Below are 15,308 nucleotides of genomic sequence, written 5' to 3'. Positions count from 1 at the left end.
TTACATCAACAACAGTTTAAAGACAAAATGGTATGCAGAGTCTGAACCTGAAAATAAAAACATGGCAATTTGAAAATCACGTGCTACTAAGACAAATTTTGGGTTACATTTAACTGAAAGATTCGAACCATTTCTAGATTCTGATAGGCGACTATATGAAAAACAAATATTTTTCTCAGTATATTAAAATATAGAGTACCTGACTAAATAACATTTCCAACAGGTGCGCATGCAGTAACCCCCCCCCCCCCCCTCCCCCGAGGTATTACAAAGATGAGGCGCCACCCCCTGAGGTTATAGGTACCATTTAATTTCTTATATTCAGTATTTCTTCTTTTCTGTTACATTAGATTTTACAAATTACATTTCCTCCGTTCTATGTATTAATGGAAAACTTCCGGCAGAAAGGAAAAGGCTATAAAGTGTAAATTGTAACGAGATTCGACTGAGCATATAGAGCTACCCTCAATCCTCCTCCAACTGAAATAGTGCTCAGTTCATAATTTCGTTGCTATCGACGAGACGCTGGACACTAATTAGTTAATTCTTTTGATAGTTATGTAAACACGAGCTACGCAGGCGTTTTAAGACCGATAGGCTGACCTTAATGTCTTTCGCGAGGTCTCGGTCGCCGGCGGCCAGCATTCCAACAGGTTGGTGCGGCTCCGCCAGGCGCTATCGATCGTAGGGCGGGTGCACGGAAAATTTTCCACTTGCAGCGCTCGCTGGCTTCGGGGGTGAGTGCGCCGAGGGCAGGCGTTGGCCAAGCAAGGGGTGCTGGCTCAACAGCTGTGTGCGTCTGACGTCAGGCCCGGCCGGTTTGCTATTGATCAGCCTATGTGGGTCATGTGCCCGTCTACGCGGTCGCCTGCTGCTGGCTGTTAGTTGCCGGGAGCACCTCCGTTCCGGCTTACGGTAGCAATTGCTGATTCGCGAGAATTTTCGCGTAATTTGCGGTAGTGGAAGCAACTCGCCGCCTCCCCCTAATGTTGTGAACACGAAAGAGGTCAGATGGCGCACACGTGCAAGGCACCGCCTGCCTCGCCTTAACGTAGGTCAGGTTCGCTGCTCGCAGCGCCACGATGCGCCGGCGTAGTAGTGAGTGTCGTAGTTCAGCTTTCGGTCGTGTACTGGAATTACAGATTTCATAAAGGAGAGAATTCCAACAGTGGCAGTGTATCGAGGCTGTGGTTAATAGCGCCAATAAGCTAGCTTGCCTGTAATGGCTTCGGCATCGAGGTAGTGGTTTTGCTACTTGGATTGTTTATTAATATTGGTTTTTTGATATGAAGTTAATGCTCGTGTTACTAGTAGTAGTTACTTTCTACTGCTGCCATTGTGTTGGGACTGGAACTGGCATTACTCCTGTGAGCTATTCAAGTAGATCCAACAAAGCAACATCTTGTCAGATCTGTTTATGGATAAACCACCTATTCTCATGAAGCAGAGCTTTTGTGCTAAAACCGCTCAGCTGTTTCTGTGGTTTGTTCAGCATTGATGTCATCTCTGGTATCAGAGTAAGTGTTGTCAACCGTCACCTTTATTTCTACAGTAACTAGATGCTTCCAGAAGATAAGTATGTAACTAGCTGCGTTGTGTGACAAATTCGTGAGCGCCGGCATTTTCGGTAATTTATGTAGTTGATATACGGTAAAGCCAGCGCCTAGAAGGGTTCCTCTGACAATAATTTGTAGGTCGATGAGCAAAAGCGGGCTGCTGTGTGTGAGCCAAGATCAGCGGTGATAAACGATGACTGTTAAGGATCGAATATGTGCGGGAAAGATGAGTAAAACTTTATATTTAATCCACTTCAGGGAACAAACTTGTTGCTCCTGTTCCCGAACAGTTGCCTATTTCAAATTTTATAAATACCTCCTCACTGCAAATGTGATACTTCTGTGTGTTTAAATTTAGGTGTCAACGACACTTAGCACATGTTTGTTGCGTACATTCTACATTAGAAAAATTCCCTTAGTGTTTTGTAAACTTACACGTATGGCAGTATATACCAGTCTGCATGTCTTCAGATCCAACGACATAGCTTGACATTTCATTGAGCGTTCGGTCCTTATAACGATGTTATAAATTATGTGCGCATGGAATTTAGCCATTTTCACTTCATTGCAAAATCTGTTACAGAAAATACTCTGGTTGCCTGTATATTGCAGGCTTAATCTGACAAGAAGCTGTGGAATTGTGTGTCCAGTTGTTATTGGCTGCAGGGATGCATCTGGTTACGGAGAAGTTTTCATTTCGCATGTTCAGGGTTTGTTTATAGATTTTAATTTTTTTTCCGAAAATGTTGTACTTACGTTTACATAATTGAGCTCCCAACTGTGATTGATTTTTTTATCCAGTTATACCGTATCGTTTAAGAATGCCACGTATTTAAAAATGTTGGGTGTATCGATACAGAATTTGGGTCCAGGTTTGGTAATGGAAACGCTGCTGTATAATTCAGGGAATACTATAGAGGACTTCCGACCAGCGGATTACCATATAGCCAAATGGAGTTACTGTCCAGATTTTGGGGAACTGATAGGAAATAAATAAAACGATACATTACAGTGACCACAAAATAAGAGGATAATGAACAGGAGATTGCTGCAACATGTGGCACTACCCGAAAATAGTTTTGCTTTCTGTGTATCTGCGTCGCCACTGATAAGTAGTCAGCACATCGAAAGCGGTGCCATTGAGTATGTTTGCGAGATGTAACAAGATGTGTTGAAAGTTCTCGAAGTAATAGTTATTCTGCTGGGGAACAGTGTGCGATTTCTAGAGTTCCTTTCGAAATTATTCAATAGTGCTGTTGAAAGCATAAAACGAATGAATCATCGAGAAATCCAAAACTGTCTGCAGAGCGAATGGATTTTCATACCTTGCAAAGCAGGTTCGGTTGTAGTGCAGTCTCTGTAGTAAGATTTGTACCGCTAATGATATTGGTGTTTCAGTGTTCAGAACATTTAATCAGGGTTTAGACGATATGGAGGATTTAAGTGTATAAAATCTTGGGACAGCCTTTTTTCCTCCCTCAGACATGTACAACACAACAATACAAATGGAAAAAGTCACCCTAAACGTTCATCCGTGTCTATACTGAAGTACAGTAAAGTTAGTGGCAGTGTGTGCTTCTCACGGTCCAGATGTTAAGATTTGTGTTCAGTATTGTCTGTGGGAGTTATGCTTAGATGGCTGAAGAATATTTCTACATACCTCACGGAAAATTGGATTTTAGAGTCCTGTAAGTCCGATACCTTATCTGCAAGTCGGCGCTAGGCGTTTCAGACGAAGATATGCCATTGTGAATGAATGTAAACACGCAGTATCACTCTCGCGTAAATTATTTGAGCTCAGTCTGTATAGCGTCAATATTTTAGCGGTCAGACGCTAGTAGTAGCGATGTCTAAATTTTGGTACAGTTGCAAATCGTGGAACCACATAAACGGAGCTTAAAGATAGAATGGCGATATACTGAGTTCTAACTTACGAAATTTTAGTATGATTGTAGTAAAGTTCCACTTCTCAGCCATAGCAATTCTAAGCAAGTTAATTCAGGAAAAAAGGAACATGATTTGAGGGGCTCCTACTGGTGATACTGAACAAAAAACTTAATATGTACATATGCCCTTTTCAAACGGTTTCTGTGATACACGTTAAGTCGTTTTTTTTTCTTGAATAATTTGAAAACCGCGACCTCTAACGAAACAATGTCGCAGCACAAAATTAAACTACATTAAATTACCAAAAAACAACTTCTTTAAAAATAATAATAGTTTGTGCGAGGTAGTATTGAAAATCTCGCGTGCCATGCATGCTATATAGCTCAAGGAGTTTTGTAGGCCAGTTTGAGGTAGTTTTACGACTTGAGAGACTGCACGGTCCTGAATCATATTGTTCATCTCGAGTTCCTCTATACTACTGTGGTACAAAATGACAATGTACTGAATAGTATAGAAAATAACAATCTACGTTAAGTGTTCTATTTCCGAATCCATATCCATATGAAGTATTTTGTTCAGACTGTTTATGTGAAGTGACTTGCCTACCTTCTAACAGCAATTTATGGGAGGCTGTAGGAGCAACGAAGTAATTTCTGATAAAAGGAGCAAGCCATTTCTGATTTCAAAAAGGGTATGTATGATTGACTTCAGTCTTGTAGAGTTCTGAAATTACTTCTACTTTACCGTACTACGATATTAGAGAAGGAAGCTTCCTTATAGAATCAGCACGGATTCCTCAGTCTCTTTCATCAGCTCGTTCTGTTCAAGCATGAGTTGTAGAAGGTAGTAGGTAATCATGCTCAGATTGATGCCATTTTCCATGGTTCCCGGAATGTAACACAGTCCCGCATGTAGTGTCCTAGTGAATAAAATGCGACGTTATCGAATATTAGATCAGCTGTGCGATTTGATCAAGGAACTGCTGGCAAATAGAATTTGGAAGACAGTTCTTACCAGGACGAAATCGACATGTTAGAGTATACATGAGCCCATGGGATCCTTACACAGCGGTTATTGTTGACTGTTTCTTAAAAATAATCTAATGGATAATACCTGAAGCTGAAAGAGGCGGTTTGCAAATAATTCGGAAGTATGTTGCAAAACTACTATAGCGAAATACAGAGAATCGTTTGGTGCAGTGATTAGTATTTAACCCTCACAGTAAACAATTATAACGTTTTGCTCATAAGCAAGCGAAACTGTCTTATGTAACTGAATATCAGTCTGTGAAAAGAATAACAGCCATAAAATAACGAGTATCCGATCGGGTCGACATTGTGTGAAACGGCAATACAAAAATAGTATTGGAAATGGAAATTCCAGGGTGAGAAACATCGGTGGGACACTGGAAATGTCATTCATTCACGAAAGAAGCGGCTTACAAAATACTCGTTGATTCGAGTGTTTAATATTGCTCAACAACTTAACAAATAGGAATAGGAGATAGAGATGATAAAAAGAGGGCACGTTTTATTACGGGTTCGTGAGGTTACGGATGTTCACCGAACTCTGTTGGCAGACACAAGAGGCGGATTGTTGCAAGAAGTTACTATCAAATTCCTGAGAGCGTACGTAAATAGGAAGCTCCGGCACACACATTCCTTCCTCCCACACACATTTCGTTAAATGACTACGGCGGGAAAATGAGAGTAATCAGTGCTCATGCCGTTATTTATTGTTAGTCATTCATCGGATGGACCATTCGCAATTAGAAAAGGGAAGGGGGAAATGATGATGGCCCCCCGAAGTAATTCCTCCTCATCTAAATAAGTTTTGGCCCGTTTTTAAACAAGCTTTATTTACGCAGTACTATGTAAGTATTAAGTGAGAATAATTTAGGACCTTGTAGTGGAACCTTCCGCTGTTACTAACATCAATATTTGCTCTTGTTGATATGCAGGAATGAATTTTGCCTGTGATTAAGATGACTTATCTGCTGCTTTCTCTGATTATAGTTAATCCTAACAAAAAGGGCTCTGCTACCTGAATGGCCACTTGCTCTTTGTGGATGTAGAAGATGAAAAATAATTTGGGTATCACTAGATAAGTTCGCCTCATAGGAATCCTCGTCGTTGATAAAGAATTTGAGGTTACTACTCCATAAGATGAAGAGTGGGCATCGACCGTAGGTTTTGCAGTTCTGCTTTTCTGTTTACTGTCGTCATCAGGACGAAGTTGGTTTGAGGCAACCCGTCACGCTAGTAGATTCTGTACAAGCCTCTCCAACTCTGCGTAACTATTGCAACTTTTTCTCATAGGAACATGCTGGCTGTATTCAAGCCTTGGTCTTCCTTTGTATTTTTACCCGTCACTCTTCCATTCAGTACCAAACTGACGATTCGTTATTAACTCATGGTGTCCTGTCAACCGATCCGGGTTGATCCGTAAGTTTATCTCCTCACTTCGATTAAGTGCCTCATTTGTTGTTCGACCTACCCATATAATCTTTATCATACTTGTACAGATTCAAGCATGCATAGAAACATACATTCTCTTCTTGTCTTTAAAACAGTATTGTCAATGTTTCACATGTTAATTTATATTCGATGTTAACAAATTAGTTCTTTAAAAGTGATATACTTCACATTGCTAGTGTGCACTTTGTCTTCTGTATTTAGGCCATCCTCAGTTATTTTGCTATCCAAATAGCAAAACCCATCTACCGCTTTCAGTGTTCCAATATTTTTGGATGATGAAGTGTTACTTCTGAATTCTGTACCTGGAGTGCGACTAGTATGGTTGCAGTTGCTCGTTTCCTGTTTCGGACCATTGGACGTAGGTACGGAAGATGAGCGGCCCGTGGCGTCGCTTGTTTACTATGGGCGCCGCTAAGTTGGACTCCCCACGCCTGGAATAGCCGCGGCGCCGCAAATAGCACGCCAGGGGAGGCTGCTGCTGCGGCGGCGGCGGCACCCTGCAGCGTAGGCCGCACGGGGTGCTTCAGCGACAGGCAGAGGAGAGGAGAGAGGAGGGAGCAGGCCCCGGAAGCCTTCCGTCCGCAGCGAGACTGACAATGAGGCGCACGTGTAGGCTGCGGCTGAACTGCCACCGTCTTATCGGGCTGGCGCCTTGCCCAAATCCTGATGGCGGCCAGATCTCGAGCCTGCGAGCATATACGGACAATCTGATCAGCTGCTCCTGGTCAGAACTGAACATGCTACAAATTTCGTTAACTTAATTTCGTTAACTTAATAAAATTCGCCTCCCCCCATGAACCATGGACCTTGCCGTTGGTGGGGAGGCTTGCGTGCCTCAGCGATACAGATGGCCGTACCGTAGGTGCAACCACTACGGAGGGGTATCTGTTGAGAGGCCAGACAAACGTGTGGTTCCTGAAGAGGGGCAGCAGCCTTTTCAGTAGTTGCAGGGGCAACAGTCTGGATGATTGACTGATCTGGCCTTGCAACATTAACCAAAACGGCCTTGCTGTGCTGGTACTGCGAACGGCTGAAAGCAAGAGGAAACTACAGCCGTAATTTTTCCCGAGGACATGCAGCTTTACTGTATGATTAAATGATGATGGCATCCTCTTGGGTAAAATATTCCGGAGGTAAAATAGTCCCCCATTCGGATCTCCGGGCGGGGACTACTCAGGAGGATGTCGTTATCAGGAGAAAGAAAACTGGCGTTCTACGGATCGGAGCGTGGAATGTCAGATCCCTTAATCGGGCAGGTAGGTTAGAAAATTTAAAAAGGGAAATGGATAGGTTAAAGTTAGATATAGTGGGAATTAGTGAAGTTCGATGGCAGGAGGAACAAGACTTCTGGTCAGGTGACTACAGGGTTATAAACACAAAATCAAATAGGGGTAATGCAGGAGTAGGTTTAATAATGAATAGGAAAATAGGAATGCGGGTAAGCTACTACAAACAGCATAGTGAACGCATTATTGTGGCCAAGATAGATACGAAGCCCACACCTACTACACTAGTACAAGTTTATATGCCAACTAGCTCTGCAGATGATGAAGAAATTGAAGAAATGTACGAAGAAATAAAAGAAATTATTCAGATAGTGAAGGGAGACGAAAATTTGATAGTAATAGGTGACTGGAATTCGAGTGTAGGAAAAGGGAGAGAAGGAAACATAGTAGGTGAATATGGATTGGGGCTAAGAAATGAAAGAGGAAGCCGCCTAGTAGAATTTTGCACAGAGCACAACTTAATCATAGCTAACACTTGGTTTAAGAATCATGAAAGAAGGTTGTATACGTGGAAGAACCCTGCAGATACTAAAAGGTATCAGATAGATTATATAATGGTAAGACAGAGATTTAGGAACCAGGTTTTAAGTTGTAAGACATTTCCAGGGGCAGATGTGGACTCTGACCACAATCTGTTGGTTATGACCTGTAGATTAAAACTGAAGAAACTGCAAAAATGTGGGAAATTAAGGAGATGGGACCTGGATAAACTGAAAGAACCAGAGGTTGTACAGAGTTTCAGGGAGAGCATAAGGGAACAATTGACAGGAATAGGGGAAAGAAATACAGTAGAAGAAGAATGGGTAGCTCTGAGGGATGTAGTAGTGAAGGCAGCAGAGGATCAAGTAGGTACAAAGACGAGGGCTGCTAGAAATCCTTGGGTAACAGAAGAAATACTGAATTTAATTGATGAAAGGAGAAAATATAAAAATGCAGTAAATGAAGCAGGCAAAAAGGAATACAAACGTCTCAAAAATGAGATCGACAGGAAGTGCAAAATGGCTAAACAGGGATGGCTAGAGGACAAATGTAAGGATGTAGAAACTTATCTGACTAGGGGTAAGATAGATACTGCCTACAGGAAAATTAAAGAGACCTTTGGAGAGAAGAGAACCACGTGTATGAATATCAAGAGCTCAGATGGCAGCCCAGTTCTAAGCAAAGAAGGGAAGGCAGAAAGGTGGAAGGAGTATATAGAAGGTTTATACAAGGGCGATGTACTTGAGGACAATATTAAGGAAATGGAAGAGGATGTAGATGAAGACGAAATGGGAGATACGATACTGCGTGAAGAGTTTGATAGAGCACTGAAAGACCTGAGTCGAAACAAGGCCCCCGGAGTAGACAACATTCCATTAGAACTACTGACGGCCTTGGGAGAGCCAGTCATGACAAAACTCTACCAGCTGGTGAGCAAGATGTATGAGACAGGCGAAATACCCTCAGACTTCAAGAAGAATATAATAATTCCAATTCCAAAGAAAGCAGGTGCTGACAGATGTGAAAATTACCGAACTATCAGTTTAATAAGCCACGGCTGCAAAATACTAACGCGAATTCTTTACAGACGAATGGAAAAACTGGTAGATGCAGACCTCGGGGAAGATCAGTTTGGATTCCGCCGAAATGTTGGAACACGTGAGGCAATACTGACCTTACGACTTATCTTAGAAGAAAGATTAAGAAAAGGCAAACCTACGTTTCTAGCATTTGTAGACTTAGAGAAAGCTTTTGACAATGTTGACTGGAATACTCTCTTTCAAATTCTGAAGGTGGCAGGGGTAAAATACAGGGAGCGAAAGGCTATTAACAATTTGTATAGAAACCAGATGGCAGTCATAAGAGTCGAGGGGCATGAAAGGGAAGCAGTGGTTGGGAAAGGAGTGAGACAGGGTTGGAGCCTCTCCCCAATGTTATTCAATCTGTATATTGAGCAAGCAGTAAAGGAAACAAAAGAAAAATTTGGAGTAGGTATTAAAATTCATGGAGACGAAGTAAAAACTTTGAGGTTCGCCGATGACATTGTAATTCTGTCAGAGACGGCAAAGGACTTGGAAGAGCAGTTGAACGGAATGGACAGTGTCTTGAAAGGAGGATATAAGATGAACATTAACAAAAGCAAAACGAGGATAATGGAATGTAGTCAAATTAAATCGGGTGATGCTGAGGGAATTAGATTAGGAAATGAGACACTTAAAGTAGTTAAGGAGTTTTGCTATTTAGGAAGTAAAATAACTGATGATGGTCGAAGTAGAGGAGATACAAAATGTAGACTGGCAATGGCAAGGAAAGCGTTTCTGAAGAAGAGAAATTTGTTAACATCGAATATAGATTTATGTATCAGGAAGTCGTTTCTGAAAGTATTTGTTTGGAGTGTAGCCATGTATGGAAGTGAAACATGGACGATAACTAGTTTGGACAAGAAGAGAATAGAAGCTTTCGAAATGTGGTGCTACAGAAGAATACTGAAGATAAGGTGGATAGATCACGTAACTAATGAGGAGGTATTGAATAGGATTGGGGAGAAGAGAAGTTTGTGGCACAACTTGACTAGAAGAAGGGATCGGTTGGTAGGACATGTTTTGAGGCATCAAGGGATCACAAATTTAGCGTTGGAGGGCAGCGTGGAGGGTAAAAATCGTAGAGGGAGACCGAGAGATGAGTACACTAAGCAGATTCAGAAGGATGTAGGTTGCAGTAGGTACTGGGAGATGAAGCAGCTTGCACAGGATAGAGTAGCATGGAGAGCTGCATCAAACCAGTCTCAGGACTGAAGACAACAACAACAATAAAATTCGACGACTGTCTTTTAAAGTATAGCTTTGACTTTTCCAGTGTACATTTCAAACTCACAGCTTCATCGGGGGCTCAGTTATGTAAGGATATTTATTGACGTGTCAACAATTCGGAAATCCACGTCTGTTACAGTGCATTTATGGATTTGTGACGTAATTTGCAGGGTATTCGGCATAGGTGCAGATGTTATCATTGGTACATTAACAACTACCCATGTCAGTGTTTCCTTATTTCTGTGCGTCTAACACTCTTCCCGCAAACACATTACAAAATTTACTAAGTGATGTTTTCTGCACCGTCGTAACTGCGCCCTGGTGTCCAGGGGAAAATAAACATTAATGGCTTGCTTGTATCATGAGTACTTGGAGGGAATAACCAAGCAAAAAACATACTACTCATAATAGTAATAGTCACTAGTCTTTAAATGAACTAAATACTGATGTAATGTTGTTCAGTTTGCTGTCCACAGTGACCAATAGCAACATTTGCACTTACATCCCTAACACCCTGTACATACAATTAGAGAACACTGTACTCTCTGAACTATCTGAACATATCTCTGTAAAGGGGAAATTATCGCTAGATGTTAAGAGAGGCGACGTTCCACAACAAGAACGTGGGCAGTATTGTGCTTCTGGTAGAGAAGCTGTAACGTCAAAATGGTTGTCAGGAGATGTCGGTGACTTCGGACGTGTGGTCACAAGATGTCAAGTGAATAACGAAACCAGCAAGAGCATTTCAGCTCTTCCAAATTCGCCCAAATCGACCGACCGTTGATGTGATAATGAAGCGGAAACGTGAAGGAACAACCACAGTTAAACCAAGTCCAGGCAGACCACCTTGTATTTGCGACGGCTCCTTGATGTTTGTTTCAATGCGTAAACGTCAATATCGTCCGAACTCGCAAGGGAATCAATAATTTGCGAGTAGGGGCTTAGTGCACGAAGGATGCTGCATTGCAACGCGCGATGAGCTGGAAATAGGACTCGGTCAGGGATCGTGTCCAAACGCCGAGGCGATTAACGCAACCACTTACAAATTGGTATCCATCCCTCCCCTTTCTTTCCCGATTTTTTTTTCTCTTCATACAGACCTCATATACTGATAGTGCTTGCCGTCCACCGCAGAGGTTACGCTGAAGATAACGCTAAATTCGAAAGAATATGAATACACTTCATAGTATTGTGTACTTAATACAGTAGAGGACGACCGTTGCCCTTATCTCGACAGTGCTCCCAGTCATAAAGTAGCGTCTCTGAGGCAATGGTTTGTTGACAGCAACATTCGTGAAATGGACTGGTTTGCCTAGAGCGCAGACCTGAACCCAGTGGAACATTATTTGGGATGAGTAAGAATAGAGGTTTTCGAACTTTTTAAGTCCACTGCTCCCTTGACGTGAACATGAATACTAACTACTCCGTCGTACACGACATCCGACTCGGAAGTGTGCGACAAATAAACTTTCGAAAAGAATAATTTAGTAAATTAGTTCAAGCTGTCGACATAACGCATTGTAATAAACTATAATTTCTTACATCGTATTCTTGGACCGAAATCAGTGTGAAGGATGAGCAGGGTTCTATATCATCAGTTTGTGAAATTTGGGCACAACACTGGAAATTGCTACTCTCCCCCCTCTCGCCCCCCGCTCGCTCCCCCGCTCTCCCCCCGCGCTCCCCCCCCCGCTCTCTCCCCCCGCTCTCTCCCCCTCTCGCCCCCCGCTCTCCCCCCCTCTCGCTCCCCCCGCTCGCTCCCCCCTCTCGCGCCCCCCGCTCGCGCCCCCCGCGCTCGCCCCCCTCTCTCCCCCGCTCGCCCCCCGCGCGCCCCCGCTCTCCCCCCGCTCTCCCCGCCTCTCTCCCCCCCTCTCGCTCCCCCCTCGCTCCCCCCCGCTCTCCCCCCTCTCTCCCCCCTCTCCCCCTCTCTCCCCCCTCGCCCCCCTCGCTGCCCCCCCCTCTCTCCCCCCCGCTCTCCCCCGCTCGCCCCCCGCGCTCCCCCCTCTCGCCCCCCGCTCTCCCCCCTCTCTCCCCCCTCGCTCCCGCTCTCCCCCGCGCGCCCCCCGCGCTCCCCCCTCTCGCCCCCGCTCTCCCCCTCTCTCCCCCCCTCGCTCCCCCCCTCTCGCCCCCCCTCTCTCCCCCCCTCTCTCCCCCCCTCGCGCTCCCCCCTCTCTCCCCCCTCTCGCCCCCCGCTCTCCCCCTCTCTCCCCCCCGCGCTCCCCTCTCTCCCCCCCTCTCTCCCCCCTCTCTCCCCCTCTCTCCCCCCTCGCTCCCCCCTCTCGCCCCCCCTCGCTCCCCCCTCTCTCCCCCCTCTCCCCCCCTCTCTCCCCCCTCTCTCCCCCACCGCTCTCCCCCCCGCTCTCCCCCCTCGCTCCCCCCCCTCGCTCCCCCCCTCTCTCCCCCCCTCTCTCCCCCCCTCTCTCCCCCCTCTCTCCCCCCTCTCTCCCCCCTCTCGCCCCCCTCTCTCCCCCTCCTCTCTCCCCCCTCTCTCCCCCCTCTCTCCCCCCTCTCCCCCCCTCTCTCCCCCCTCTCTCCCCCCTCTCTCCCCCCTCTCTGCCCCCCTCCTCCCCTCTCTCCCCCCTCTCTCCCCCCTCTCTCCCCCCCTCTCTCCCCCCCTCTCTCCCCCCCTCTCTCCCCCCCTCTCCCCCCCCACTCTCCCCCCCCACTCTCCCCCCCCTCTCTCCCCCCCTCTCTCTCCCCCCCTCTCTCCCCCCCCTCTCTCCCCCCCTCTCTCCCCCCTCTCTCTCCCCCCTCTCCCCCCCCTGTCCCCCCCCCTCTCTCCCCCCCTCTCTCCCCCCTCTCTCTCCCCCTCTCTCCCCCTCCTCTCTCCCCTCTCTCTCTCCCCTCTCTCCCCCTCTCTCTCTCCCCTCTCTCTCCCCCTCTCTCCCCCCCCCCTCTCTCTCCCCCTCTCCCCCCCCCCTCTCGCTCTCCCCCCTCTCCCCCTCTCTCTCTCTCCCCCCTCTCTCTCCCCCTCTCTCTCTCTCCCCCCTCTCCCCCTCTCTCTCTCTCCCCCCTCTCCCCCTCTCTCTCTCTCCCCCCTCTCCCCCTCTCTCTCTCTCCCCCCTCTCTCCCCCTCTCTCCCCCCTCTCTCTCTCTCCCCCCTCTCTCCCCCTCTCTCTCTCTCCCCCCTCTCTCCCCCCTCTCTCTCTCTCCCCCCTCTCTCCCCCCTCTCTCTCTCTCCCCCCTCTCTCCCCCCCTCTCTCTCTCCCCCCTCTCTCTCTCTCTCCCCATTCAGGATCTGTATTTTGTGTTGGAGTGCCAATGCTGAAACATACACCACATCAATAAAAGGGTATTAAAACCCGGAGGGTCTTGTTAGCTGCTTGCAGATACTCCTACTTCATAGACTTCTAAAACTCAAGCAGTGATGAGGAAACGAAGTTAAATTTCAATGTAGAGTATAAAGAAATCTTCATAAATTGCTCGTGTTCTTCAGTGATAAGCATTGAAGGTAGTTCTGTACTTAAAGGATCATTGGTCGACTTGGCGTATATCAACCACTTCATGGAAAGTTTCAGAAAGTAATCATCGAGTTCAGTTAAATGACCCACAAATACTGACATCAGTTGTTCTCAGCTGAAAGTCAATGTCTTTTAAAGCCGTGTGAAGAGCAGGAAAATTGCTGTCTCTTTATCAAACCACTCACTCCACACCAAAGCGCCCAACATAACTACGTTCTCTAGTTTCGACTCTGTGAGGCAGAATGAGCTGCTATTCCTCCACAAACATTCAGCCACGTCACTGAAAAGTCCCCAGCAAATTTCAAGCTGTCAAGAGGATTGGTGGCAACATTCAATGTTCATGTTCACTAACAGGAGCCCAGAAACTTTGCCAGATAGTGTATTTTTGTTAAAGTTGATAATACACGTTCTAATATGGTTTCTTTTGTATGTATCATAACGTCAAAACAGCTTATAGAAGGAACTTTATGTCAAATATAAAAGAACCCAACAAAATTCTCAGATATACTGAAAGTTTTATGAAAAATCGATATAATTTGTTGTAATTATGTATATATTCCACTACAGTTTCGCAGATGACAATTAGAACACACACATTTGTTTCTGGGATGTTGAAATTCCAATGAGGGCTCTTAACTGAGTCGCTGACAATGAAGCTGTGACTTGAATGAAATATGCATTCGCATAATAAAAACTGTAGTGAAAAGACGTTATACATATTTCCCATTTAGTTAACTGTTTCGGTCTTGCCAACAAAAGGCATTACCATGAAATAGAAATGTAACGTTGTTGTGATCTCTCAGCACATAATAAACGTTATCTTCCCAGTAATTACGGTATTGACTTAGTGTCTACAGTATAATTTGTAACAATGTTATTATTCATCATCGCGTACTAAATACTAATTTCTGATTTGTCTCAACCGTCGTCATGCAATTCGAATGTCAATTTGTACTACATTAGATACCGTTGAGACAGCTAAGTGTTCAATCCCAAAGGTTCTGTCAAATGGCATCTTCATTACACTATGTTGTAAACGCTACCAAGAGAGTGCACCCTGCCAACAAAGAAATTACAGCACGACAGTGACTCTATGGGTTTATTGCTGTGTCTTTATTCAGTTTTGAGTCATATAGCTAATCCAATACAGATAATAGTAATTCCAGTTTGTGACAGTCTTGATGGTAATTCACAATGATTGAAATTTAAGCAAGGGAAAGTAAGAAGTAAGCAGACTGTACGTTCAAACGAGTCCGACATCCGTAAAATATCAGTAAAAGTAGAGTTACAAACATTTACCACACGGCAAAGCTCCGTTATTTTGAGAATGTACGCTAGATGACATATCGACTAACGTTCGGCGAAGTCTGCAACTACACAAGTACTCCCTAGCCACTGTAGAGTGCATGGCGGAGGGTACATCGTACCAATATTAACAGCATTCTTTCCAATTCTATTCGTATATTGGGCGAGGGGAAAAATACTTTCTCTCTACCTCTGCTGTATGCGCCCTACACAGTCCCTGGTCTTTTCCTCGTGATTTCTACGCGAGATATAAATTTGTTGCAGCATAATGATAGCAATTTTATTTGTGTGCAGGTTCTCTAAATTTAGCCAACAGTGCTTAGTGAAAACTGCGTCGTCTTTCTTCCAAGGATACTCCTTCAAATTCCTCGAACATTTCCTTATTATGTTGTTATGGCGAAGATTATGATTCAGGGCCTGAGTGTTGCGCATTTCGAGATCTCGTACAACCTATTACGTCTTCGCGTCATAAATTTTTCCCTAGTTCATTTCGTGACAAAATTTTGCAGAATCTTTAGGCAGCTATTTTCCTTTTTAATCTTAAAAG

At 44.9% G+C, this 15,308-nt stretch overlaps 1 protein-coding gene across 4 annotated transcripts in view; it reads left to right on the top strand.

Annotated features, from left to right (window-relative positions):
* LOC126353846 (dnaJ homolog subfamily B member 6-like) overlaps positions 1–15,308 on the top strand; it is a 307,307-nt gene that overhangs the window by 238,666 nt on the left and 53,333 nt on the right. Inside the window, exon 1 of one of the 4 annotated variants that reach the window (XM_050003000.1) lies at positions 543–1,239. The exons of 2 other annotated variants lie outside the window; for them this stretch is intronic. In XM_050003000.1, the coding sequence (XP_049858957.1) occupies positions 1,223–1,239 (17 nt within the window). In that variant the 5' untranslated portion in view covers positions 543–1,222. Of the gene's footprint in view, positions 1–542; positions 1,240–15,308 lie in introns of those variants that run through there. One more of the 4 variants, XM_050002994.1, reaches the window with a different exon arrangement.

Source organism: Schistocerca gregaria, chromosome 3 (assembly GCF_023897955.1).
Source record: "Schistocerca gregaria isolate iqSchGreg1 chromosome 3, iqSchGreg1.2, whole genome shotgun sequence".
NCBI classification, from domain to species: Eukaryota; Metazoa; Arthropoda; class Insecta; order Orthoptera; family Acrididae; genus Schistocerca; species Schistocerca gregaria.
This window is presented reverse-complemented; position numbering and strand designations above follow the sequence as displayed.